Source organism: Acanthochromis polyacanthus, chromosome 1 (assembly GCF_021347895.1).
Source record: "Acanthochromis polyacanthus isolate Apoly-LR-REF ecotype Palm Island chromosome 1, KAUST_Apoly_ChrSc, whole genome shotgun sequence".
Lineage (NCBI taxonomy): Eukaryota > Metazoa > Chordata > Actinopteri > Pomacentridae > Acanthochromis > Acanthochromis polyacanthus.
The window spans coordinates 33,427,458-33,453,821 of NC_067113.1; the positions used below are offsets into that span (position 1 = coordinate 33,427,458).

A 26,364-nucleotide genomic window follows, 5' to 3' on the forward strand; every position below is an offset into this window, starting at 1 on the left:
TTAGGAATGATTTATTTTTGAAAGAAGAGCAGTTTTTTTTTTAAAGAAGGTGACATTAAATGAATCAATTTACAGTTATTTTACCTTACAAGGGTGAAACTCAAAGTTTTTGGGGAGATTTATCCGATTGAAATACACAAAAATATCATTAAAATTTAACAATAGACAGATTTATATTTAACTAAATTTACATCTCTCTGATGTGATTGTGGAAAACTGTGAAATTTCTATGAACATGATATTTTTTTATATAAAAATGAAAATTTTAAGGGAAAATTTTAAGGAATTATTGGAATTTTCTCCTGAAGGTTTTGCAAATTTTCTGAAATTTGTGAAATTTTTTTTTGCTGAATTTTTGGATTTATTTATTTTTTTGGCAGTAAAATAATATTTTTGAAATTTTTTTTGAACATTTTTTGGTAGAAAAAAAGAAATGTTAAAAATGTTTTAGAAGAACATTACCAAAAAATATCAACCAAAATTCAGCGAAATTTACTGGATTGTGGTTGATTTTTATCTTTTTTTTTGGCCAGTGTTCTTAAGAAAATATTAGAAGTTTTACTGACATTTATGTAGTCACTTCAGATATTTTTACTCATTTTTTGAAAATATTTACACAAATTTTCTTGCCAAATTTGGGGGCTTTTTTTGAAATAAAATTTTGAAGGGAAACTTTTAAGAAATTATTAGAATTTTCTTTCTGAAGGTTTTGCAAATTTTCTGAAATTTGAGGGTTTTTTTCTGAATTTTTGGATTTTTTTTCAGACAAGGCAACAATATTTTTTGGTAAATGAAGACAACAGGAGGTTAAATATAAATATTGCAATCACAGACTTTAATTTGGTCAAATTTTCCGTCAGAACAGGTGAAACCTTTGATCGGTCGTGTAAATCCTCATCAAACTAAAGTCTAGTTAATATTTTAATTAAAAGGTTCTTCTTGGAGCGACTTCTCAGCCCAGATTCTCTCATTTTGTCGCTAAAAGAAATTCTAAACAGGATCCCAAGAAGAGATTTCCTTTGTTTCATTCCCTGATTTTCTTTTTCTGCTCCTATCTTTCTTTCTTTCTTATATTTACTCTCCCCTTTCTTTTTCTCATCATCTTATTTTTCATTTCTGCCTGTGTGTTTGTGGTTCGGGTTGGGATGTTTTTTGTTTTTATTTCCGCCGTGGCATGACCAGCATGACTGAGATGGCTTGTGCCACTAGCCCCTCCTCTGGCTTTGCGGCCGCTGCGTTCGGTGCCTCGTCCAGTTCGGTGCGGCTGAGGTATCAAACCGTCGGCCCTTTGTACGCTTGCCAGGCAGGCTGGGCCACGCTGCCCCACTCCTACTACGCTCTGGACTACTGCTCGCCCAAGTAAGACGGCAGGGCCTCCGAACCCCCCGTCCGTCTGTGTGTCTCGTGTCCTGTCTCAGCCCCTGTCTGGCCCCTCGCTAACCCACACATCCAGCCAGCTTCACTCTCTGTAACCCCAACACTAAACCATGGACACCATTTCCTGCAAAACCGCCGTCAGCTCAAAGGTTTTTGGTGCCGGAGTCTGAAATTTACACTCAGCAGCCGAGCAGAGTAGAATAGAAATACTTTATTAAAGAAAGAGTGCAGTTCCCACCATTATAAGTAAAAATAAATAAGCAAAAAATAAGAAGAATATGAAATGTCCCATGTAAAGAATGTACGAAATGTTAGTGTTTTATATAGAGAGAAAATAATGTGTAGAGAAAAAAATTAAAATAACTTGTGAATTTTTTAGAACACTTTCTATTTATCAATCTCTGATGTTCACAGCATAAAATACAGATATTTGTAACATTTTAGCTTCATATAGCCAATTGTTTCCAAGATAACATTTTTTTTAAATTTGCTCGTCGACCAACTTTCAGCATATTTTTTCATATGTTGAAATTTAAAGATGTTCGAACCACAATGTCTAGTTTTTAAAAAATAAAATGTCGTTGTCATTTTATATATATGTGTATATATAGATAGATAGATATCCTAAAATTTCCCACCAAAGTGGTGTTTGAAAATGAGAAATGTGTCCATAATTAAATGAAATTACTGTCTTTGTTTAATTGTTTTTAAAAATCGATCATCTTCTGCTTCAACACTTAATATATTTATAATCCAATAAATTATTAACAGCCAATAAGTGATCATCAAATAATCATTAACATCCCTAAATCTAATTTATGATCTTTTTAGGAATGAAACACAAGTTTTAGTGCGACTTAGCGTTAGCCAACACCACAAAAATGTTCAGAACATGTTTGAACAAAACATTCATTCTTATTTAGTTGATAAATAGAACAGTTACTATTTCCAAATCATGAGAAAGATTATTTAATCCTGAACTCAGATTTGTTTAGTTTACTGTTAGAGATGTCTTAAAAACCTCCAAATGTTTGTATTTAACAACCCTAATCGTGTGTAGCCGCTTTAAACGACGATGCAACATGAATGAGCAACTATGACACCAAAATAAGCTGTAAATACCCAGTTTCTGCTTGGAAGCATTTTATTTAATCATCAAAATTGCAGGTCCTTAAATGTGAATATTTTTTTGTTTTCGTCCTCTTCTGTGACAGTAAACTGAACATTTTTTGCAAAAAAAGAGCAAAAAAGACACTTAAAAGCTAAATTTAGCATTTTTGAAACACTGATTGACACTTTTCAATATTTTCTGACATTTTATTGATCAAACAACTGGTCAGTTCATCGGGAAAATGATTGACAATAATAATAACTTTATTTTTATATATGTATTTTATAAAAATAAATTCATTGAGTGCTTTACAGACAGAACAAATACATAGCAAATAAACACAGCTGGACTCCAGAACACATCCAGGTTGTTTTTTAGATTATTCCAGCAGCAAACGAAGCTCCGTATCAGATCAAACCTTTACTCGCTCTTAGCCGCTGCTGAGTTTTTATTTCAGACGCTGCTCACAGTGGAGGCACAAGCAGAGAAAAATAAGCATCCACACACTGAACCTGGACGGACGACGAGCTCGGCTCTGTGTGAGATGCTGTTTTTCCTTCATCCTTCTGCCGACCATAAACCGGACGATAACCACCTGCTCCTGGCCTCTCCTCCCCGATCTTCTCCGTGTGGATCCCTGCGACTCGAAGGCCGAGCTGCTCCCCGATCCCCCCGACCATCGTCTCTTTCTGTTTTTACTCTCTAACCCAGCAGGAGCTCACTCTGTTCATTCTGCACATCAACAGCTTGACGTCCGCAGTGGTGGGAAATTAACGCAAAGCTGCAGAGTTAGTCTAAAATCTTCTAATGTATCAGCGAATAAATTATAGATTCTGTTTCTGAGCCCAGGAGTCAGAGAGACTTCATTTAAGTGGCCAATTTCTGACCCTGAAAAGTTCAAACATCAAACAATAATTGACTTTTCCTCATCTTCAAACTTCACTACGCCATGGAAACGTACAAAAGGGTTCATGTCTGTGATGCTTCTGAGTTCCTGTTTGGATAAAAGTGGCACAAAATAATGTAAAAATGTACTGAACAGCAGCTGCACATAACCTGGTGTCGCAGAATACAAAGACAAGAATATTCCTGTGCTAGATTTTGCTCAGAAAAACAAACATGAGAGTAAATTCAGTGTCTAGTAGGAAATATAAAATTACGATATGTCACTAAAAACAGAAAATGAAACTAAAATAAGACCAGAAGACAAAAGTAATAAGTATTACAGGCAATTATTTTTAGGTAGTAAGACCTTATTTCACATAATATTGAGATATTGCACCTGAAAATGTAATAAATTATCATTAGAATATTGAATTCTGTAATGTTATTAAAGATAGAAGTAATCCGAGTGCCCTTAAAGTTCAGAATGGAACATGTTGTGGTCATAAATAAATGATAAAACAAAACTAAATCAAAAATGAACTAAATATTATATTATCCACGACTATCGGTGTGAAAGATATTACATGACAAAGTGTTTGTGATCAAATTAAGAGCAGATTTTAGGACATTTATTATTATTGCGTTATTGCATTTTCATTTACATAATTGCGTTTCTGGATGAACTGTAATTTAGTAGAGGTAGATTGTGTTTGTATCGGTTCAAAAACACATAAAATTACTTTTTTTTTTTAACCTTTTCTTTAGTTCAATCATCACCATGACACCACCTGCCACCTCTGAACCTCTGCTTTTGGGCCCACAAGATTCCAGTATTTTATTTAAGTTTGTTTTAAAATTCTAATTATTTAACAGCCAGCAGAGTTTAGCAGGTCCTTGTTAATCTGCCCGTTGACTGTTTTGTGCAGCTTTTCTCTCGTTTTAATTCTAATTTCCCACCCTGCTGACGTCTAACATGCCAGAATCATTTACCTAAAACCCATTCAGACGTTAGAAAACTGTGCAAGAATAACAAACTCTCTGATATTTAAAGATCACGAGGGAAACGTGATGAAACCAACGTTTTTCCACTGCAGTAGTTTAAGGTCCGTGTTTGACTGCAGGACAGATCAGTGAATAAAAGATAGCGGAATTAAAATACAAGTTTGCAAAAACTGAACAGTTTCTATAAGCGATTAATGGGTTTTAAAAAATTAACAAATAAGATAAATGAAATACAAAACCAATTGGACAATAACAATGAACAACATTGTGTAAATAAATCGTGAAGGATTTAAAAAAAGAATAAAATGAACAAAAAAGCAAATTAAATGTAAAAATCAATTAGACGCTCAAAAGAGATCATATAAATAGAAAATATTGTGTCAATAAATAAACAATGAGTAAGAGAATTTAAAATAAAAAATCAATGAGAAAATAAAATAGAGGAAATCACGTAAATAAAGAGTAAAAGACAATAAAATTTACAGCAAACGATGAATAAAATTTTAAAAATCAGTTGAACAATAAAAATAGATGTCGTCATGAAAATAAATAAATGGGATAAATAGTAAAAGAATAAGCAAGTAAAATTTGAAAAGAAATTAAAATGAAGAAATAAAAAAGAAAATTTTAAAAATCAAATGCTAAAAATAAACAATAAAAATAGACGTGTAAATAAGTAAATTCATAAATGGTAAAAGAGAAAAATGAAATAAATTTAAAAAAAAAACAATTGGACAGTCAAAATTGACAAAATCATGTAAATAAATACAGACTAAAAGAAATTAAAAACAATAAATAAAAATATTTAAATAAAGAAATTAATGAGAAATAAAATACATGAAATCATATAAATAAATAAATGAAGGAATTAGCAAATATAAATTAAGATTTAAAATTAAACTTAGACAATTAAAAAATACGTAAATAAGTAAATAAAGAGTCAAAGGGAGTAAAATTAACAAATTGAATAAATAAATTAAAACAGCTATTTCACAATAAAAATAATCATCTCATAAATATCTAAATAAATAAAGTTCAAAATATAATCTGAATAAATACAATAAATATAGTTTAAAAAAAACAGCTAGACGGTAAACAAACTATCTCATAATATAAAGCCAATAAAAGTTAGTTTTTGTCGCTGCAGTCCTGCTTTGCTCCACTGAATTAAACGTCTGCACTGGAAAAACCCTGAACCTTTGTGTTTTTAAGTATAAAACCAGCCTGGATGTTAACTTTCCGTCCTCCTCAGCAGCGTGGCCGTGTCGCCCGGCGGTCAGAGGAACCCGGTGGCGTCGACCCACAGCATCGCCAACGCCACCACGCCCGACCGCCTGCGCTTCCCCCGGGGCACCGCCAGCCGCAGCACCTTCCACGGCGGCCAGCTCAGAGACCGGCGCACCGCCACCTACAACGGTCCGCCGGCGTCGCCCACGCTGTCCCACGACGCCACGCCGCTGTCCCAGACCCGCAGCCGTGGAACCAGCAACCTTTTCTCCAAACTCACCTCCAAACTCACCCGCAGGTAGGCGACAACGCTCCCCCACCACGGGCTGCACCGGGCCGGGGCGGCGCTCGCTCTCTGCGCCGTCACATTAGAGCTCTCATTCACTGAGAGCCTCACTCAGGGTTTTATTCACGCCGATGTAGAAGCAGTTTAATTCCTGTCTGTCGGAGTGAGAGGCCAATCAGCTCAGTAGAGTTAAAGTGATTAATTACATGCTGGGGAACACTTCACTGTCCTGTACGATGTGATTTATGCTCCAGAATTGTTTATCTGTTGCTGCCTGGTTGCCTGCTGCAGAAACCAAAACCTCTTTTTACTGAAATCACTGAGGACTTTTTACTTCAGTGATGCCAAACGATGAGATATTTTCCTGCTGCACGCTTCTCTTTCACACAGATCAGTCATTTAGCATCACACAGGTCACTTTAGGTCACTTTTATTTGTACTGAACAGCTTCCGTCTGGTTCAAAGAGGAATAAACGTGAAATTCTGCAGGCTGACAGGTTAATTCATCATATAAATAATGCATAAGGAGACTGCAGCTGCATCTGACATGTCAGAAACACATTAATGGACAACGAGAACTGTTTTTATCAAGACACAAACTCAACACACATCTGCTTTAGCTTTCTCAGTGATATGGTATACTTCATTTTATTTATTGGTAGTATTTTAAGTGATTCAATATGTAAATGTATATGCATGAGCAGGTAAGACAGAAGACCAGAGACGTCCATGACTGAAAACATGTTGTAGATCAGATGTAATACCTGGTTACACCACCAGGTGGAGCCTCTTTAGTGTTTATTATGATGGACTTGCAGGTGAGTTTTCCGACCACCTGTATTAATCTATAAAACAAACATACCTCCCTGCCGTCTAAGAGTCAATGACATCACTGTAGAGCAGCTTAGCACAAGATATCTGAAGAATTTAGAACTTCCCACTTCATCTTTCTCTAAAGTCGTACTTCAGTTATCATGAATTTTAAAGGTTTGGATGCCAAAAAAAGTCTCTCCTCTCATCAAATATTTGTTTCAAGTGCTATTTGCTTGAATTCTGGAGCATCAAGTTGTAACAAGGAGTCTTGATGTCTCTCCCGTTTAGCTAGCTAGCTAGCTCAGACTCGTACTAAGAGACAAGCCTGACAGAAAACGTGTTTAGCTGTAGTACCTAGTTTCACCACCAGGTACTACACTCTTATTAATTGAGATGGAGTTACAGGTGTTTTTGCTGACCGCCCAAGTTGTGATAAGGTACTAGCTAGCTAACTGATCTAACGCTAAGCTAGTAGCTGCTTGTTCACTGGTATTGGGACTCACTTTTCTCTTTATTTCTTTCATTAATTAATTATTGATTGTTGATGCGACTGACTATTGGTTAAGGGAACTATTTACAATTTACATCTGGTTTAATGTGGTACTTTTTTTAGAACGTTGTTATATGATTTCAGCATCATTTCTGATTTATTTCAGTTCATAAAAGGCGATTGTCTCAGAGAAGGAAACGTAATAACAGGAAGTGTGTTGAGTTTGTGTCCTGTTGTGTAGTTTGAGATCCAGGTTCAGGCTGGACTTTAACCGCTGACTTATTTTAGGGGATTCAGAACAGATAAACCAAACTTCAGATGCATTTTCAGCTCCTCAATACAGTTTTTGTACATTTCTTGTTATGATTATTGGGTGTTTTGTGTAACTAGCCACATGTAGGACCTGAAGAATCGCAGCAACAGTTCTAAATTCATCCCCACATTGAATAAAAACAGTGATTTTCTGTGAGAAGGCAGCAGCCAGGCCAGCGACGTCCCTCCTGCAATGACTGACCTAAAATGAGGTTTTGAAATCATTTGCTGATAAATGAGAAACCAGAATGAATCTTTCCTTTTCCACTGTTGATGATTCCAATCACCCCATTTTTGTTCACTCATTCAGCTTCCTCATCCCTCCCTGCCCCCTGCTCCCTCCACTCCTCCTTCACCATTTTCACTGTTTCTTTGTCTGGTTCTGTTGTAGAAACATGTCATTCAGGTTTACCAAAAGGTAGGACTTCCTGTACTGCCTTTCGCTGTGTGCCAAAAATAACGAGAAACAATCTCACTGAGAAACTTCCTCTGAGACTCTCCAGTCGCGTGGGGCTGCTGGCACTGAACTAACCGCCGCTTAGCAGGAAAACAACCCACTGCGGCCGCACTCACACACTCGGGTTAGAGGTGCAAACTGACAGGATTTCATGGGTTCAGGTCGGATTCATCGACTAGTTTTACTCTGGAAGGAACCGTTTGGTTTGTGTGGGAAATATGAAGTTAGCTTAGCTTAGCACAAAGACTGGAAATGGATGGAAACTGCTAGCATGGGTGCGTCCAAAGGTGTTTTTACAATACATTTCTCAAATAATTCATTCATTTTTTTTGGTCTAAAAATGTCAGAAAATGTTAAATAAAGCAAAGTAATGTCCTGTAATCACTGTGTATAACCGGAATTTCATTGTAGACTGTGGAATGACAATAAAGCTTTATCTCATTGACTGCATTTCTCAAACAATGTATTAATTTTTTTGTCTAAAAATAGAATTGTAAAAAGTAATTAAGGTCCTAAAACAGTTAAAAGTGCAACTAATTATTAATTAGTAGGTTAATGAATTTCTGTTGTTGATTACATTTCTTAAATAGGTATTCACATTTTTCAGAAAATGTTGATAATGAAGTAAAATAAGGTCGTAAAACAGTTAAAACAGCAACTAATTATTATTTTCTTTAATTAATTAATCGGTAGTTTGACATCAAAAATGTGAGAAAATGATGAAAATGTCGATCAGTGTTTCCCAAAGGTTTTGTTTTCTTCACAGATCAAAGGAAATAAACTGAAAATATTACATTTTAGGTAAGTATAATGAGAAATTTTAGATGTTCTTTCTTTTAAAAATGTCTCAAAATGATGAATCAAATATCAAAATCGTCGACAACTGATCAATTAATCATAAAAATGATGAAACTCTGATTTTAATACGCAATCATTTTAGACAGCAGTGAAGCAAAACTAGTAAATGCAAGTGAAGTTACAACAATCTGAAAGTAAGCTCGCGTAAAAACAATATTAGATGGGGAATTTTTTACATGTTTTTTTATTCTAATCTTTTTTTATTCTTTTCCATTTAAAATGAGTAAAACTGAAACCTCCTGGATCACTGCACAAATGGAGAATATGAGAGTAAAAAAATATCACCTAAAGAGAGAATTAATTTTTTATTTTTTTGGTACATTTTGCCGTTTCTTTTCCTTGTAAAATATGCTTAGATTAGTTAATTTGTTCTGCAGGGTCGTCCTTAAGGTCAGAACAAAAACATTCCAACAAATTCCTGCTGAGAAAAACTGGTGTCGCTTTCAGAGGGATCCAGGCTAGCAGTTTCCATCCGTTTCCACTCTTTATGCTAAGCTAACTGTAGCGTCACATTTCCCACAGAAATAAGAGCACGGTGGGAATCCTCTTCACTTTTACTTCCCACAATGTCAAACTGTTCCATTCAGAGGGATCTAAATCTGTAAATAAATCAACCAAAATCACCACCAGACTGAATCTTCTTCTTGTTTAATTAATTTTAGATGGCAAACGTGAATCTGAGTGTGTAAATGCGGTCGTCGTGGTTGATCTGAGTGGATAAAGGCTGATTGTGAGAGCAGACCGGACTCCTCCAACAATCAGTCGATTAACCAACAGAGCAGCTTCTGCCACTAATCAACCGCCAGCGCATGCATGGGGTCGCTTCTTCAGCTGCCATTGGTCGTGGTTTGTTTTCTCTGATCCAGACGGTGCTTCAAACATTCTTCTGCTGCATTTTTCACCATTTTTTTTTTTTAGCTCTCCGTGGCTCAGATGGTGACGTTTCTGGAGCTTTCTGAGCCACTAAGAGCTATAAAAAAACTCCACATCTGTGTACATTGACGTGTTTGTTGTAGGGTTTGGTTTACCTTTAAGCGGTTTTAAAGCTCCGGTGGGTTTTTCATGACTTTCACCTGCAGTAGAAACCTTCTGAACGGCCTCCATGATGCTTCTGTCTCTTCTGTTGCAGTTTTTTTTGGTTGAGCTTTTGGAGACGTTTGGAGGTTTTCTGTTCTTCAGGAAATTTATTCACAGAGCATTTTGATAAGAATCACCATAATTACGATGCAGTTTACAAAATGATAAAACTTACTTTAAAAAAAAAAATCAATACTTGATTTTTTATTTATTTATTTTGCAGAACGATGTCAGAAACTTCCAGTAGGTGCGTAAAAGATCGAAGATATTAAACTATAATAAAACCAATCTTTATAGCATTTTTTTTCTCCCCTAAGCATAAACTGATGCATTGGCCCAAATATAAGATGAATTATTTCATTTACTTATTTTATTTCTGTATGTCAAACAATAAAGAGGTAAACGATGAGACAACAAAGAATATTCAAATTAAATTACATTAAATTAGAGGCAATTTTTTTCTACACACAGCACATATAAACTGGTGCATTGGCCCAAATATAATATCAGTCATTTATTTTATCTACTCTTTTTTAGGGGGAAAAATATATTTTAATATGATGTTGGAGTATAAATGTTTTTTTATTTTTTATTTTTTTTTACTGAATCTGGTGCAAACTATTTATTTTCCCACATTTTCTAAAGCGACACATGCGCTATTTTCAGCTCTTATCTGGTAATTTTTCCTGATTTAACGGCACATCACCCATGATTCATTCAAAGACCATCAGAAAGTAGGAAAGCTGAAATTTTTTTCTGTTTTTACAGTTTTTGGCTCTGATAAACGGTGGAATTTTGACTTTTTTTTAAAAAGAGTTTTTTATATTCAGAAGATTAATGTCACTGAGTCAAAACTTGGCAAAAAGAAACTAAATTGTTTGTCAATCAACCAAAAAACATGAAAAAAAATGTCACAAAGAAGAGCTCAGAAATGTTTATTTTTAGCTTACACTCCGAGAAAACCTTTGAGGTCAAGTGCGAGGTTTAATTTTTAAGGGAAAATGTTTCAGGTATGACAATTTTTTAACAGTTTACTTTCAAAAGCAGCTGCTGGAATCTTATTTATGATCTTATATTTGGGCCAACGTTCTAATTTCAGTTTAATTCTTTGTTTTCAGCTCTTTAAAATCTTCACCATTACATTAAAAGCTGCATAAATTCAGCACTAAAAGACACAAATAAGTAACTTCTCCGTACAAACTGGTCTGTTTGAGTTCTTGTGCTGCTGTAATCTCACATTATTTAGCTTTAGAAGATGTTTTTGTGGTAAATGGTGCTTCAGTTGGTTCAGAACTTGTCCTGTTGTTGAAGGAGACGTGATCCTTCGTTCCTGGTTTCCTGAAGGGAGTCATTTCCTCCTGCTGTTGGTCAGAGTTTAGGAAAGGAGGCTGTGAAACACGGATCTTTCTGAGTCATTGTGTCGCTGCTTTGTGGCCTTTCCGGGCTGCCGTACCAAGGCTCACGGCGCCCTCTGGTGGCGGATTATCAGACGGTCGTCTTCCTCGTCCTCTTCGTCGGTCGGCTCCGGTCTCATCACCGTCCTCCATCTCACTCCTCAGTTTCTGTTTGTCCTCATTTCTGTGGAGCCTCGACGTGACGAAATGCTGGAAAAGGTTTCAGACGAGTCAAAAACAAAACGGAAAACCTGCAGAAATCATAATGTTGGTTAAAAAATACAACTCGGCATAAGAAAAGGTGCTAAATGCTAAATAAATTCTTCACATCATGATGAGTTCTGCAGCATCCATCATCAGTTTACCTTTTCATCTTATTCTAGATTAAGAGTTTGGTTCAATAACAAAAAAGGAAAATAAAATCTGAATACGGAGCTGCAACTGCAAATTATTTGTTGTTTAATTTATGAAATCTATTTTTAAAAAATGTGAGAAATGTCTTGTTTTGTCCACAACCCAAAGATATTGAGTTTATTGTCATATAGGAGGAAAAAAAATAGAAATGATTCACATTTAAGTTGTTACAGTGGCTTAGAAATTAAATAAAGGGGTAAGCTATGAGACAACATAGACTATGAGGGTATGAAATGGAGAAAGGTAAAATTAACTAAGATAAGGTAAATAAAAATAAAGTGAAATGAAAAATAAAATTAAATGATAAAATAAAATTCTAAAAATAAAGTGAAATAAGATCAAATCATAAAATGAAATAAAATAAAAATAAAGTAAGATAAAAATTAAATAAGATAAAATAAAAATGAAATGAAATAAAATAAGATAAAATGAAATTAGATAAAATGATTTTTAAATAAAATAGCATTAAAATAAAATAATGTGAAATTAAAATAAAGTAAAAGAATCTTTATCTTTCAAATAATCATAATTCTTTGAAAGATAAAATAACATTTTAATATAATCAAATTAAATTAAATAAAATAAAACAAAGTGAAATATGGTAAAATAACATTTAAGTAAGATAACATAAAAATAAAATGAAGTGAAATAAGATTAAGTTAAATGTAGTGAAATGAAATACAATAAATATAAAATTAATTAAGATCAAACTAATTCATTAATAAAAGAAATATTTAAATAATAAAAATGTAATTACCTTATATAAGATCCAATAAAATAAAGATAAATGGAATAAAATAAAATAAGTGAAATTGATTAGAAAAATAAAGAAAATATCAACAAAATGAATGACAGAATGTGTAAATGAACATCAGATGATGCAGATAAGTTTACAGAGGTGGTGAATGAAGACACTGAATACTCTTAATTTTAATAATTTAACCAGCAGGATATTATTTGTGTTTATTCTTCTGCGTTTCTTACTCGTCTGTCAACCTTCTGCTGCGTTTTGTCCACTCTGGGCCTCCGTACATTTCTGCTGATCACATCTCAGGACTTCACCAGTGAGTTTTATTCCATCATTTCCCTTTTCCTGGAGTCGTTTTGGGTTCGGTCACCTCCCAGCTTCACTCCTGTCCTCACAGTTTGTGTGTTTGTCCTTGCCGTCCTGTTGTCCTTTAACCTTCTTGCTGCTCTTCCTCTCTGCTCAGGGTCACTATTGACCCGGCCAAACGGCAGACGGCCAAAACAGGGCCTGCCACCCCTTCTACCCAGGGAGGAAAGACCCTTAGTAAGTCTGCTGCCCTCCAGTCTCTATCAGCTCTCCCTCCTTCTTGCCTTCTCCACATCCTGCCATGCTTTTCCTTCTATTTCGGCCTCTCCTCATCGCCATCCATTCAGATATTCTTTCCCTCTCTCTTTCCTTTCATTTCTTTTTTTTCTGCTCATGTGTCCGTTGGAGATTTTTATCCTCAGATTTTCTTCTTTCAGATTCAGGAGCAGAAGATATAGAGAGTTGTAGGAAGATGAAGATCTAGAGTAAGGGCCTGTTTTCAATCCCTCGATCTCACCCCCCGGGGGACGAGCGTCGGCCGTCCTCCTCCCCCCCGCCTCACCCCTCGGTCTTGTGTTTTTCACGGCCGACCAGGACCCGCTGTCAGTCCCGTCTGTTCACTCGTCCTCTTGTTGTTGAGCTGTCAGGAGTTTCTGGAGTCTCTTTCCTCCTCCACCCGTCCTGTTTTTCTGTCCTGCGGGCGTCCTGCAGTGCATGCTGGGAGCCCGACACAACACACCCGTCCTATCAGAGCAGCAGGGGGCGGACCGGCGACAAAACTTCTGTTAGGTTATCAGAAAACCTCCCTGAGGGCAGAGATTCAGGGCTTCAGGGAGGCAGATTAAACACCAATGAGTTTTAATGCATGTTTTCAAGTATTGCTTTGGAAGAACATCAGAAAAATGTCCAATTATATCCAAGTATAGTAGTGGTAATAATGTCTATAATAAAGTCTGAACTGCAGCGTCACATTAACAAACAGGTGGTTGAGTTGTTTTAAGTGATCTAGAGAAGCTTTTTTCCACATTTCAGCTCCACTGTTGGTGTAAAAACATCACATAGAGCAAAAAAAAAAACCACCATTTTTATCTGCTTTTCTCCTCGTTTTCACGTCTATTACAACCTGAACTAAAAGACAAATAAAAGTTTACAGCCTTGAATCTGTAACAAATCAGACTAATGACTCCAAGGAGCTGAAGTTTAGTTTGTTGCTTTCAGTTGTTTAGAATGATGTCCTCTGAGTTTATTAAAAATCTGCAGCATCAGGATCCTTATGAGCCTCTCATACAGCTGTAATTTTATTAAATCTATGTAAATCATCCCTAAAATAGATACAGGATGGATCAGATCAAGTTTTTCTTCACTGTAAATTCATTTTTGTGCCTCTATGGAAACAGAACAGCCATAACTAGAAGGAGAAAAAACTAAAAAATGTTTTCTCTGCTGTAGGACACAGTTATACTGTCATAAACCACAGAAAAGAAGGAAGGAAAATAGAATTTCTGTGACTATTTATGTTCTTAAACGAATGTACATTAATATTTCAGGTGTTAACTGTACTGGAAAACAAATAGTGGCTCTGAAGAGATTTTTATTTTGACGTAAAGTTAGATTATCGTCACACAAGGACAGAATTTTCATAAATATACTAGTTAATTATTTGGACCGTTAATGTGAAACTGACCTGAACGAGTCGCTCCAACAGACGGAGAAAAGTCAGAAAGTTTCTGAACAATCGTAGACGAGATTCACTGAACAGCCGGTGAAGAGAGTTACGTAAATAAGTTTCCGTCCCTGCGGTAAAAACGGAGATAAAGCAGGAAACCGAAGCAAACAAACTGTCCTTCAAACTCCCTGCAGAAGATCCCACATTTCAGCGAGCTGCCAGATCCGCTGTCAAACAGAAACAAACGCGGCTCCTCGCTGGCGACGAAGACAGTCGAGGAAACGCAAAAACAATCTCTGTTTGGACTTTAAACCCGATCCGATCGTCTTTGCTGAAAAACAGCAGAAAAGTGAACCGAGTCCTGCAGAAAACTGCTGCGGAGGAACGTTTGGTTTGAGTTTTGGAGCCCGTTTTGAACCCGCATCGAGCCAAACGAGTTGTTTTTGTTTCCTCCTACACCTGCATCCGTCAATCAGACACCCAGACTCAAAAAACACACTTCTACAGCCGCCAGATTTATTATTTAATCAGCCGTTAGTCCGCAGAATCTGATGAAAATCCTCACATTCAAACCAAAAACCTTAATTAGTGTGAAGTTAAAAGATGAATAGACGTCGATAATTCTGACTTTAAAATGTCACGGAGCAAAGCTTAAAGGTGTTTAAGTAGCTCTGATAAATGATTTTATTTGTAGAGTTTTTTTTATTTTGTTTTATTTGAACAGAGGAGTACAGAAGTTTTTCTTATTTTTTTACGGATTCTGATCTAAGCAAATTGTTTATTTTTGGCATTTTATAAAAAGATTTGAAGAGTAAAGTGACTTTAATGAAAAATCACAAATTTAAAGCCTTCATTTGATAAATTTATCCAAGAGAATGAAACATCCCAGATGAGTAGTTCTGGAAAGATCTAGAATCATTTTTTTGTGTTTTTACAGTTTCTGGCCCTGATGAATGATGTAATTTTGTCGAATTTTTTAAAATTTAGTTTGATTTTATTTAAGCAGAGGAACACCGAATTTTTCCTTTTTTTCTTTTTTTTTGCACATTCTTTTTAAAGCAAATAGTTTATTTTTTTGGCAAATTTGTTGAAGTGTTTTTGAGTTTAACAAAATCACACTTTCAGGCGTTGATTTGGTAAATTTTTCCAAGAAAACTAAACGTCACGGATGAGTAGTTCAAGGACTGTAGGAAAGTTCAAAAATAATTACAGTTTCTGTCTTTGATAAATGACTTACTTTTGTTGATTTTTAACGGTAGTCTGCCTCTAAAACGTCAGGGTTAAATGTCAGCTTTGATATTTAGAAAAACATTCCAGAGCTTTTGTGTTTTTCAGCTTTTCTGCACTAAAACTAGTTTGCGGATATTTTTAATTTTAGCCAGTTGCTGTTTTCTGAGATAGAATTAATCCACATCTTAACGTTGTCATGTTTATTTTTATTCCAGACCTCCAAAAAGGGACTAAACTAGTCCAGTTTTAGGCTGTTTCCAGGTCAGGTGTAGCTCTTAAACCTTCTCCTTGTGGTTCTGCTGCTGCTGGGGTTCGACTCGCTGCTTCTCTGTTTGCTGTCGTTGGTTTCAGTTTGACGTCTGGACATCATCTGTTTATTTCTCATGACTCCTGGATGGAAGCAGCGTCTTCCACGTCTGTTTTTCTTTGGTGGCTCGTCGTCGTCGTTCACGTTTTCTCTCTCTTCTTTTTTTTTTTGTTGTTTCTGATTCACTGGAATTGATCTGAAATGATTTCTGTCGAGCACAATCCACATCTTTGTTCTTCTTTTCCCCCACAACCGTCCTCCCCGTCCGGTCTGCTCAGAGTCTCAACCGAGTTTGAGAGAAACGGGAGACTTGAGGGCTCAAGGTGAGGTTTACCCGCAGCGACATCACTTCCTGTCCCCCCCCCCCCCCCCCCCCCCGACTCGACGTAGCTTCAGTTCGTCTGCAGCTTCTGATGTTTGGATGTTTGCAGCTTCCCTCCGTGGTTTCTGTGTTTGCATGCTGCTCCTCTTTCGTGCTGCATGTCGGCTTGTTTGTTGTCGTCAGATTTCGTCCTGGATCAGCAGCATGAATGTTTCTAGCTCCAGTTTATCCAGAGAATGAACGCAGTGTGTGAATAAAACCCACGAAACACCCAGAAAGTCATCAGAAGACCGTTTAAACCATAACGATGAGAAAATCTTCTGTCAGCTGCAGGATGAAAAACAGTTTTTAATCAGTTTTATTCATCTCGTCCGACAAGCAGATGAGACAAATGTGAAGAGTGAAATAATGCAAAAAATAAATTAAACATTAAAAGTACTGATTTTTGAAATAATTCAAAAAGGTGAAAAAAATAAAATATTAAAATCTAGACAAACGTAAAGAGCAAAATAATTAACATGAGGAATAAGTAAGGTTTAAATAATTAAATATTGTTTTTAAAACCATTAAATAAGTTGATATAATTTAAATTAAATAAAAATAATAAATACAAGGAATAAATCTTACAAAAAATAATCAAATTTTAAAAAGAAAATTAATAATGACACAAATAAAAGAAATACTTTTTAAAAATTAAGTAAGGTGAAATAATTAAAATAAAATAATAATAATTAAAAATATTTTTATGTCTCGACCGACAAGTCCAAATGTTATAAGACGAACATAAATAGCGGAAAATTAACAAGAAATAAAAAAAAATCAAAGTAATAATGAAGCAAATGCAAAAAATACCGATTTTAAAATCGCTAGATAAAGTAAAAAATTTTAAAATTAAGAAATATATAGATTTTTTAATATATTAAAATATAGACAAACATAAAGAACAAAGTAACACGAGTAATAAATCTGGCTTAAAAAATTAATAAATTAGAAAAGGAGCATAATGATGAGACACATAAAAGGTTTCAAAAATCATTAAATAAGGTAAAATTATTCAAATAAAATGATAAACGAATAGAAATATTTAAAAAATGTAAAAAGAAAAAAATCTAAAAATAAAAGAATATACAGTTAAAATAGAATTAAAAAATTATAAATAATGCAAAATGGGTAAGATTACGATGAATTTTTAAACCAAAGAAACATTCAAATTCATTTGTTTAAATTTAGCAATTAATATTACAGTTCAGAACAACAGTATAAATATATTTCACTAATTTTTAAAAATGCAATTTTAACAGAGGAGATGAACCTCAAACTGTCTTCTGGGTTTTTCAAAGACTGAATATTTTCAGGACGACAGATGTTTAGGTTGAAGCCAACGACAAATGTAGTAACGATTCATATTAAACCCCCAAATTGGTGAAATAATTGGAGAAAGCTTTACTGAATGAGTTTAAAAAGAATCGTAGGAGCTTCAGCAGAAAGCAGCTGGACTTCTCTGGTCGGTTCTTGAAGGAGAAAAGAACCCACCAGAGAAGTCCAGCTGCTTTCTGCTGAAGCTCCTGTGACCACCGCTACCTGGATCCAAACAGACAAAAAGAACAGAAAGTGATTTGAATCTTCAATAACCACACTTTTACTACATTTTGTCAGTTGTGATTCTTCACAGCTTGAAGATAATTCATCTTAGATGCTCAAACTGGAGCTAGAAAGCGTCCTCCTTCGACTCCCCCCCCCCCGTAGACGCCAAATGACGGCCGCTAAAGCCTCCTGTGTTTGTGTCCCGACAGTCGCCATGTACCTGGGGATCAAAAAGGGGAAAATAAAGACAGTAAACCCCGCTCCCTCCGATTCACTTGGAGTATGAGGACCACCAGCTCCATGGAGCCTTGCGACATCATGCGGGAGATTCGCAAGGTGCTCGACGCCAACAACTGCGACTACGAGCAGCAAGAGAGCTTCCTGCTTCTTTGCGTCCACGGCGACGGCCGGGCCGAGAACCTGGTCCAGTGGGAGATGGAGGTCTGCAAGCTGCCCAGACTCTCCCTCAACGGGGTCCGCTTCAAACGGATATCCGGCTCATCCATCGCTTTCAAAAACATTGCTTCCAAAGTTGCCAACGAGTTAAAGCTATGAACAAAAAGGGTTTCAAAGGTATACATATATATGTAAATATCCATATATGTATACATATATATATATATCTAGAAGTATTTAAGCTGTACAATCATCCAAGTAGCAGTTTCCAAATGTCTCCTTTTTTTAAACAGATCCAGAGTACGTATTGAATATTATAATGTATAGATTAAGGCTTTTGGCAATAATCACTGAATTACCTACTAATATCTGTGTGGCCACACGGGGGCGACATTATAATATGATTTGTCATGCTGTGAATGTGGACAAAAGAAGCATTTCTGGTCTTATTTATTTCATTTTTTCTCTCCTCCTCCTCTTCTTCTCCTGGAAAAAGGACAAATTTAACGTAGCGTTTCTGTTTTCAGTGTAAATAATGTATCTTACTTTCAACACGGCTTCACTGCAGTACTCCTTTTGGTTCTCTTTTTTTCTTCTTCTCTCTCTTTTGTATTTCGTTAAAACGTAGAGATGACGGGGAGTCCGTGTAAAACGCCCACATGGTTAAAGGGTCACTCATGTCTCAATTAAAGTGTCTGTCCAACGCCAACGTCCCGACTGGTTATTGACGGAGCCCCGACTTGATGGTTTTAAGCTCACTAGATGGGATGTTGTAATGGTAGTAATATAAATCATAAAGTCAGAACTGTAGTGTCACATTAACAGAAGATTGAGAACAAACAACTTATTTTTGGAAATATTTTTAAACAGGACGTGTAGAAAAGTGATTTTGAAGAAATATCACATTTTTTGGCTCAGACTTGAATTATTTTAGTTCCTGAAGTGCCAGAAAGTTGAAAATCTAATGATTCTTTGCTTTTACTCTGCTAAATGTCACTGGGTTGTTTTTGTTTTATTGAAAGATTTCATGTCTTTCAAACCTGCAAACACTTTTTTTTTGGAGTTCAGAATTAAAGGGAACTTTAAACTTTTATTTTGAAAAAGGTTTGAAGATTTTATGTTATCACACTTTGATGACAGAAAAAATAGACTAAAAATTAAACAATTTAACGAATGAGGGGTTCTTTGTTAAAATACACTTAATATATGAAAACCCGATGCAGGCAGCAGCAGGTGGTGTTGGAAAACCAACTGAGCTGCTTTTTATACATTCACTAAAGTGAGTAAAAACTGAGCTGCTGCCCTGGTTTTAGGTGAAAATATACATATAGCTTAGTTAAAACTGGATTAAATTTGGATTATGTTGGTGTCTTCAGAGATCCAAAAATCACTAAACTTACCGGCAGGAGCCTCAAAGTTCAGACCTTCAAGTTTTTCAGAGCTCAGTTTTCTTCTGTTTCCATTTAATTTAAATCTGGTGACTTTAAAATCCGATTGAGAGTTTGAGGTTTTACATCAAGTACGAGCAATAAATAAGTTCTTGTTTTCTCAGTTTAACCAACTAACAAGTTAAACTTGGCAGGAATCTCCATAATCTCCAGTTTTGCTCTTCCTGTGATCGTATTTTGAGCTCTTTCTCCAGTTTTCTCAGACTGAATGTACACTATGCTGCGTTCAAGGACAGATGTCGCCTGTTGGAACAACTGAGCCAACGTTTGATCCTCTTCGATCCCAGAATCATCTTCAGAACCTTCACGTTTAATGAGAACGTCACAAACCTTCAACTTGAACATTTTATTTCACATCAGATCTCCACCTTACAGGAACATCTTAAATACAGAAGCAGACCGTGGAACAGAGCATTCAGGGTGAGGAGGAAGAACATGAGGAGGAAGGTTTACTTCTGGGCGGGCATCAGGTCGTCGATGGACTGACCCTTCTCCAGCTTCTTCTCCATGTCCACCAGCAGCCTGACTCCGTCCACCACCATCTGCACCAGCTCCACCTCAGAGAAGCCCAGCCTGTCGGCGTTGGAGATGTCGAAGACTCCGCCCACCGCAGCCGTGTCCACACCACCTGATGGGAAACAGGAAGTGAGGTTATTACAGGAAGTTCAGATCACTTCCTGGACAGTTCTGATTCATACTACTCTGATCATCTGAAACATTAGGATCTGCAGTGACCTAAATGTGAAGAACTTTGATACGTTGGCTGTAGTTGAAGTGTGTAAAATGTTATCAGACTGGGAGGTTTTTAGCGCCGTAGCCTCACAGCTAGCAGGTCCTGGCTTTGAATCTTCTGGGTTTTTAGTGCGAGCAGCCTGGGAATCTCTATGTAGGCCTCAACCTTTAACAAATTCTAACTTTTGATCACTCATGTCTGCTGTACATCCTGGACAAATCTGATGTCATACCATTCAAAATGGCCGACTTCCTGTTGTGTTTTGGGTGTCAGCTACATTTGTGCGTCTAGACGAGTTACATTCGCCGACTAAAGTTCATAGCTGTAGGTGAAACATTCCACATGTGTGCCGTAGTCTACATGTGGAACGCTTGTGGTGCGTTTCGACTTTAAAAACAGATTTAAGTTCTAGAACCAGATGTGTCTGACTGTGACAGCAGCTGGATTTCTGCTCACCGGTTCCACGTTTCTGCAGCCTCAGCCTCTTGAGGACCTCCTCAAACTTGGCGTGTTTGCTCATGTTGGGCAGCTTGACGTGGACTCCAGCTCTCAGGCCGGTGCCCAGGTTGGACGGGCAGGTGAGGACGTAGCCCAGGTGTTCGTTCCACATGAAGGCGTGGCCTCGGTCCTTGAACAGGGTCTCGATCTGAGCAGCAGAATGGAGGAACGAACGTTAGTGGACATCCAGTCTACAGACAGCTCTGCCTGTGGTCTCTAACTGACCTTGGTGAGTCCGGTGCAGAAGCGGTTGAACACCTCCTTCATGTTTCCTCCTTTCTGCATGGAGATGACCCTCAGGTGGTCCTCCTCGTTCACCCACACCAGGAATGTCTTGTTGTCGTTGTGCCTGCAGACAGAACATCAGTTTACTGGATGGTTAGAAAGACCTCCAGCAGCAAGAACCAGTCAGACTTGGAGCTCACCAGATGCCCCTGGCGTCGGGCCAGTCCCGGGCCATCCCTGAGGCCAGCAGCAGAGGAGACACCGGCTTGTCGAACAGGAAGTGGTCATCGATGAGCTGCTGCTGCTCGGCGTCCGTCATGTTCTTCAGAGCGTAATATTTCCCCTTCAGGTCTCCAGACAGAGAGGCCAGAGCTGCAGGGACGAGTTCAACGGTCAGCAAGCAGCAGAAACATGAAACACTGAAAAAACTGAGAGGAAGCAGCTGATTCTAATAACTGATGTCAGAGCAGAAGATTCCTGCAGATGCAGGACTACATGAAGGGATTGGAGGCAGAGCGGTCTGACAGTTTCTGTAGTTTTTGAGAAAAATTGGTTCAAAATTTTGTGTTTCTGAGAATGGTTAACATCAGAAGAGACACTAACGTTATATTTGGTTTGTGGGTTAGAGCACTCTGACACTAAGGTCTAGACCATAAAATATTACACAAATGATTTAAAACTCAGTTTGGATTTTCATGGGTTAGATCACTCTGCTTCTAACCCCCTCAAATGTGTTTACAGAGATTGTACGGTAAAAAACAAAAAGGAAAAAAATGTAGCCGCAAAAACGCCAGAAAACAAACAAAACATTAAAAACGGTGAAACACTGCAACATTTGTCAGCTGATTTAAATTCAGTAGAACATTGAAACTTTACAGTGATGGTCAAAGAATGAATGACTGTTAAAATACAGATTTTTGAGATGGACAGTTTTGGTCGGGGTTCATTTTTGTTAATTGTTTATTGTACAGTCAGTATGTAAATGTATACTTTTCTGTGATTTTACTGGATGTGCAACTTAACAAAATGGAAAATCTGTAGAATAACAGTTTTAGTGTTTAGTTTTAACCATTTTTCAGTCATTAACATAAAATAGCTGAAAAACAATGCCTTTTTCTGATTTGATGCCATAAAATAGATACATTTTATGGTCACACTGTAAAAGAATTAACTACTATTTAGAAAGATCCAGATTTGTAATCATGACATTAATGATTTTAATAATTAAAAATGTAAAGCTGCATGTTCTTCTGTGATCTCACTAAATATTTCCTTTAATTGAACAAAACAGGGAAAAATCTGTAAAATATTAGTTTCAGTGTTTTGTTTTTTTGACCTTTTGTCAGTCCTTTTATATAATTTTTAGCTGTAAAAATGTTTTTGGCTGATTTGATGCAGTAAAAATACAATGCATTATTTATAAAGACACAGATTTGTCATCTGGATTTTAGGGATTATTACTGTTTGTTTTTTTAACAGGGAAACATGTAAATCTTTCTTCTGTGATCTCACTAGATATTAGCTGTACGTAAAAAAAAACGGACAATCTGTGAACTACTTATTATAATTTTAAAAAACGATATAAAAACGTGTATTTAAGGGTCTTTTAGAAACTTCCCGACATGCTCTCTCCTGTTTAAGGAGCTCCTTTATCTAACACTGAAGTAGTGAGCATCAGCTGGAGCTACAGTCACCATGACAACAGGAATCAGCTGGTCCCAGCTGATTCCTGTTGTCATGGTGACTGTAGCTCCAGCTGCCACCACTAGGAGGCGTCCTCTACCCAGAATCATCACAGAGCGTCTCCGTTACATAACCTGATGATGGTACCTTCTATGGAGAGCTTCTCCACGGCTCTCCTCTCCCCTCGGCTGCAGTGAGGCGGCAGACAGAAGCCTCTGACGCTGCGACCCGTCCGGACTCTGGAGCTCAGGACGTAGTTGGGGTCGAGGTCGTCTCCGCCCTGAGGCAGAACCAGACGTTAGACGGGCCCCGCTGCTGCTGCCGTTCTACTGGGGGTCTAGAGCTATCTGAGCTGTGGTACCTTCAGGTTGGCCGCGTTCAGGTCCGTCTTGTGCTTGTCCGAGGGTTTGTATCCTCCGTGTCGGTCCTGGATCACCGGGTCCAGCAGCTCCTTGAACACCTCGTACGTCTCCTCGTCTCCGGCCACGCAGCCCACGGTCATGATGAAGGGATGACCTGCAGACAGAGGACAGGGTCACACCACATCCTCACCATCAGCAGAGGGAAATAATCAATCTGCAAGCACACAACGTTCAACGGCTGTAAAAGTGGTGAAACTATCAGCAAATGTCTGTCCAATAAAGACATTTTTAGCAGATTTAAATACAGTAAAAAAGACAAAAATCTACAGAGACACAATGAATAACTGACTGTTTCTGATGTGGACACTATTTACAGTTTTGTTGTGTTTACAGTTAGCATGTAAATTAAGACGTTATTCTGTGATTTTACTGGATATTAACCGTAAATTAATCATCAGGGAAAATCTGTAGGAAAACAGACTGAGATTTTTTTGTTTTAGTATTTTTCAGTCGCTAATATACATTTTTCTCTTTTGTACATTAAATACGCTTAATAAAAATTGCAATTCTACAGTCAAGAATTCAGAATAGAGATTTTTTATTTACAGTTTGTGGTTAATATGTAAATTTATATTTTTGTCCATGATTTTATTTGATATTATCTGTAACTTGTATATTTAACTATTTTTTCTAATCCCAAAAATATTTTTTCTGTCAAATAACAGCATATGATTTTATAAATTAAATATGGTAAATATATTTTTTATTTTACAGTCAAGCAGTTACAGATTTTTTATTCTTGTTTTTTATGAACCTTACAGTTTTGGTCTTTTTTTTGATGGTTAAAATGAAAATTTCTCTGTGACTTTCTTTGTAATGTAACAAAATGTGGTAAATCTGTAGAATAACAGCTTTGAGAATGATTTACCAGTTATCAGTTCTTTCAAATAATGGTAGATATCTGTAATAATAATATTTCTAATAGCACAGTGAATAATACTGTAATGCAGTGGTCTGATGTTGTATGAGGACTATTCTGTGTTAAAACATACAGATGTTTGAGGTTTTTCATGGCTAAACTAACACTTCCTGAAGCTTCTTGTGTTACTGTACCAGGATTATCAACCCCGGTCTGAATGACCCCCTCTATGGTGAAGCCGCTGCTGGTAGCTCTGCCTCTCAGCTCCTTGTACATGTCCAGGGTTAAGACCTTGGCCATGTGGTTGTTGTGCTGACTGAGATCTGGATACTCCTCCTCAGCTGACATCCTGGTGAGGTTCAGCTGGAGCAGATCCTTAGAGCTGAACACAAACATCTCACCTGACTGACCGACAGCTTCTGGATTATCTGCTCTACATGGAACTCTAATCTTTACTGTTTCACTCCAAGCAGCTCATCCCTCAGCAGGTCACAGTGCAAAAGAGCCTCGGGTGTTACCTGGGTTGTCCACCCCGGTCTGGATCACGTCGTCCAGGGTGAACCCGCTGGGGGTCTGCTTGCTGCGGAGCCGCTCGTACATGGCGGGGGTCAGCACCTTGGCCATGTGGTTGTTGTGTTTGCTCAGGTCCGGGTACTCCTGGTCGGAGGTGAACTTCAGCTTCACCTGGTTGTGCGTGTTTCCGAACGGCATGTTTGCTCCCTGCAGGCCGGAGGAGGGAGGCGGAGAGGCGGCGAGCAGCGGACGGAAAGTCCGGGAAGAGCGAGCGGAGAACCGGGAAGAATTCAGCAGAAAACCGAGTGAACAGAGAACCGAGGAGGATTTAAACATCTGCTAACCAAACTAGAAAGAGGTAAATGAGTCTCTGCTGAGTGAATGTGCATCCAGACGTACCTGTTGTCGGACTTGAGGACTACTACTACTACCAGGGGTCGACACAAAGATCCCTATGGTTCCACCGAGCAGCTTCCAGCCTCCGCAGCGTCCAGCAGCTCTCCGCTGGCCGGAGCCGCTCGGAAAGTTTATAGACGCCGCTCGGCTCCCATTGGCCGCTATTTCCATCCATTCATTCTATTGGACGAGCTCATTTAGCTGCTCCTCTTCTCAACATTACAGCCCTTCATCTGCAGGGTTTGTGGATGAAACTAAATTATTTGATCAAATCCAAACACTTTGAGCCTTTTAAAGACTCCTCTCCAGTGCACAGACTGAAATACAGTGAATTCATTTAAATTTTAAGTGATAAAGGTTCACATTTAAACAGGTTCCTTCTCCAAACAGATCACTGAATCTCATCTCTGTGTGTTCTGGGGTTATATTTAATGAAAAAAGTTGATCCAAAGCAGAATAAAAACTAATGCAGAAGAGTCTCACTGCATTATAGTCTAATATTTTATAACATTTGACAAAATAGATCATATTGTGTCCCCTGGTGCCTGGATTTTGTGTTTGTCTTCACATAAAGATATTTCCACCATGAAACGATAAAATGGAACAAACTGGTGCATGCAAATTTCAGCAGAATGTAGGAAATTGACATAGGGTTTGACATGCAAAGTTTATGTCCACGCTATAAAACATAAAACTATAAAACATCACGTGACTGTTCAGTGGAACAGAAGCAGCTTTTAAGTGGTCCATGCAAATCTATGGAACATCCACAGCTAATAAAACTACATGTGGTTATCGGATGCACGTGTTCCTCTGGTATTAATAACTTAGTGTTGGGGAGCAAAGCAGTAGTGATGGAATGCAGCTTTCAGGGTATTGTCCTTCAGTTTAAGTGTTCTTTACTGGATTTTAAAGCTGAATATGGAAATGTAGCTTAATCAGGTTGTACAGTATGTTTTTATAAATAGCCTATCATCAGTTAAAGCAGCACTAGCATCCTATAAAAACATCTGCAATAATTTAACATGAACATGAGTTTCACCTGAGTATTAGGAAGGAAACACTAAACAGATGTTTGTGGGTGTCAGACTTTTCTTTTCATGCATTCTGGAGAATTTTTATGCACAAATTTGCACCTTTGATGAATCAATTTATGGTGCAAATGTGATTTTTTTCTATTGATTTTAAAATCAGAAGTGTTTTTTTTATAAAATATATAACCTTTAATGTTAATTCTATCTATATCTATCTGGAAACCTAAAATTTAAAATAATGGCATATATATGATCTAATTACTTGTTTCAAAATATATAAAATACTCGACT

At 37.2% G+C, this 26,364-nt stretch overlaps 2 protein-coding genes across 23 annotated transcripts in view; one reads left to right on the forward strand and one right to left on the reverse strand.

Moving 5' to 3' along the window:
* mark3a (MAP/microtubule affinity-regulating kinase 3a) overlaps window positions 1-18,971 on the forward strand; it is a 75,398-nt gene extending 56,427 nt beyond the window's left edge. For 3 of the 22 annotated variants that reach the window (XM_051960198.1, XM_051960328.1, XM_051960286.1), the window contains exons 15-19: window positions 1,183-1,359; window positions 5,628-5,900; window positions 7,895-7,921; window positions 16,239-16,283; window positions 18,076-18,971. In XM_051960198.1, coding sequence (XP_051816158.1) covers window positions 1,183-1,359; window positions 5,628-5,900; window positions 7,895-7,921; window positions 16,239-16,283; window positions 18,076-18,421 — 868 coding nt within the window. In that variant the 3' untranslated portion in view covers window positions 18,422-18,971. Of the gene's footprint in view, window positions 1-1,182; window positions 1,360-5,627; window positions 5,901-7,894; window positions 7,922-12,914; window positions 12,995-13,194; window positions 13,243-16,238; window positions 16,284-18,075 lie in introns of those variants that run through there. The other 19 variants (XM_051960377.1, XM_051960953.1, XM_051960926.1 and 16 more) reach the window with 13 other exon arrangements.
* A 1,070-nt stretch (window positions 18,972-20,041) lies between these two features.
* ckba (creatine kinase, brain a) lies at window positions 20,042-25,165 on the reverse strand. The gene is made up of 8 exons (XM_022201036.2): window positions 25,043-25,165; window positions 24,649-24,850; window positions 23,211-23,365; window positions 22,997-23,129; window positions 21,367-21,538; window positions 21,167-21,290; window positions 20,900-21,089; window positions 20,042-20,338 (listed from the first exon to the last, which is right to left on the reverse strand). The coding sequence occupies exons 2-8, from the start codon at window positions 24,839-24,841 to the stop codon at window positions 20,160-20,162; spliced, it is 1,146 nt and encodes a 381-aa protein (XP_022056728.2). The 5' UTR covers window positions 24,842-24,850; window positions 25,043-25,165; the 3' UTR covers window positions 20,042-20,159.
* Window positions 25,166-26,364: the final 1,199 nt, after the last annotated feature.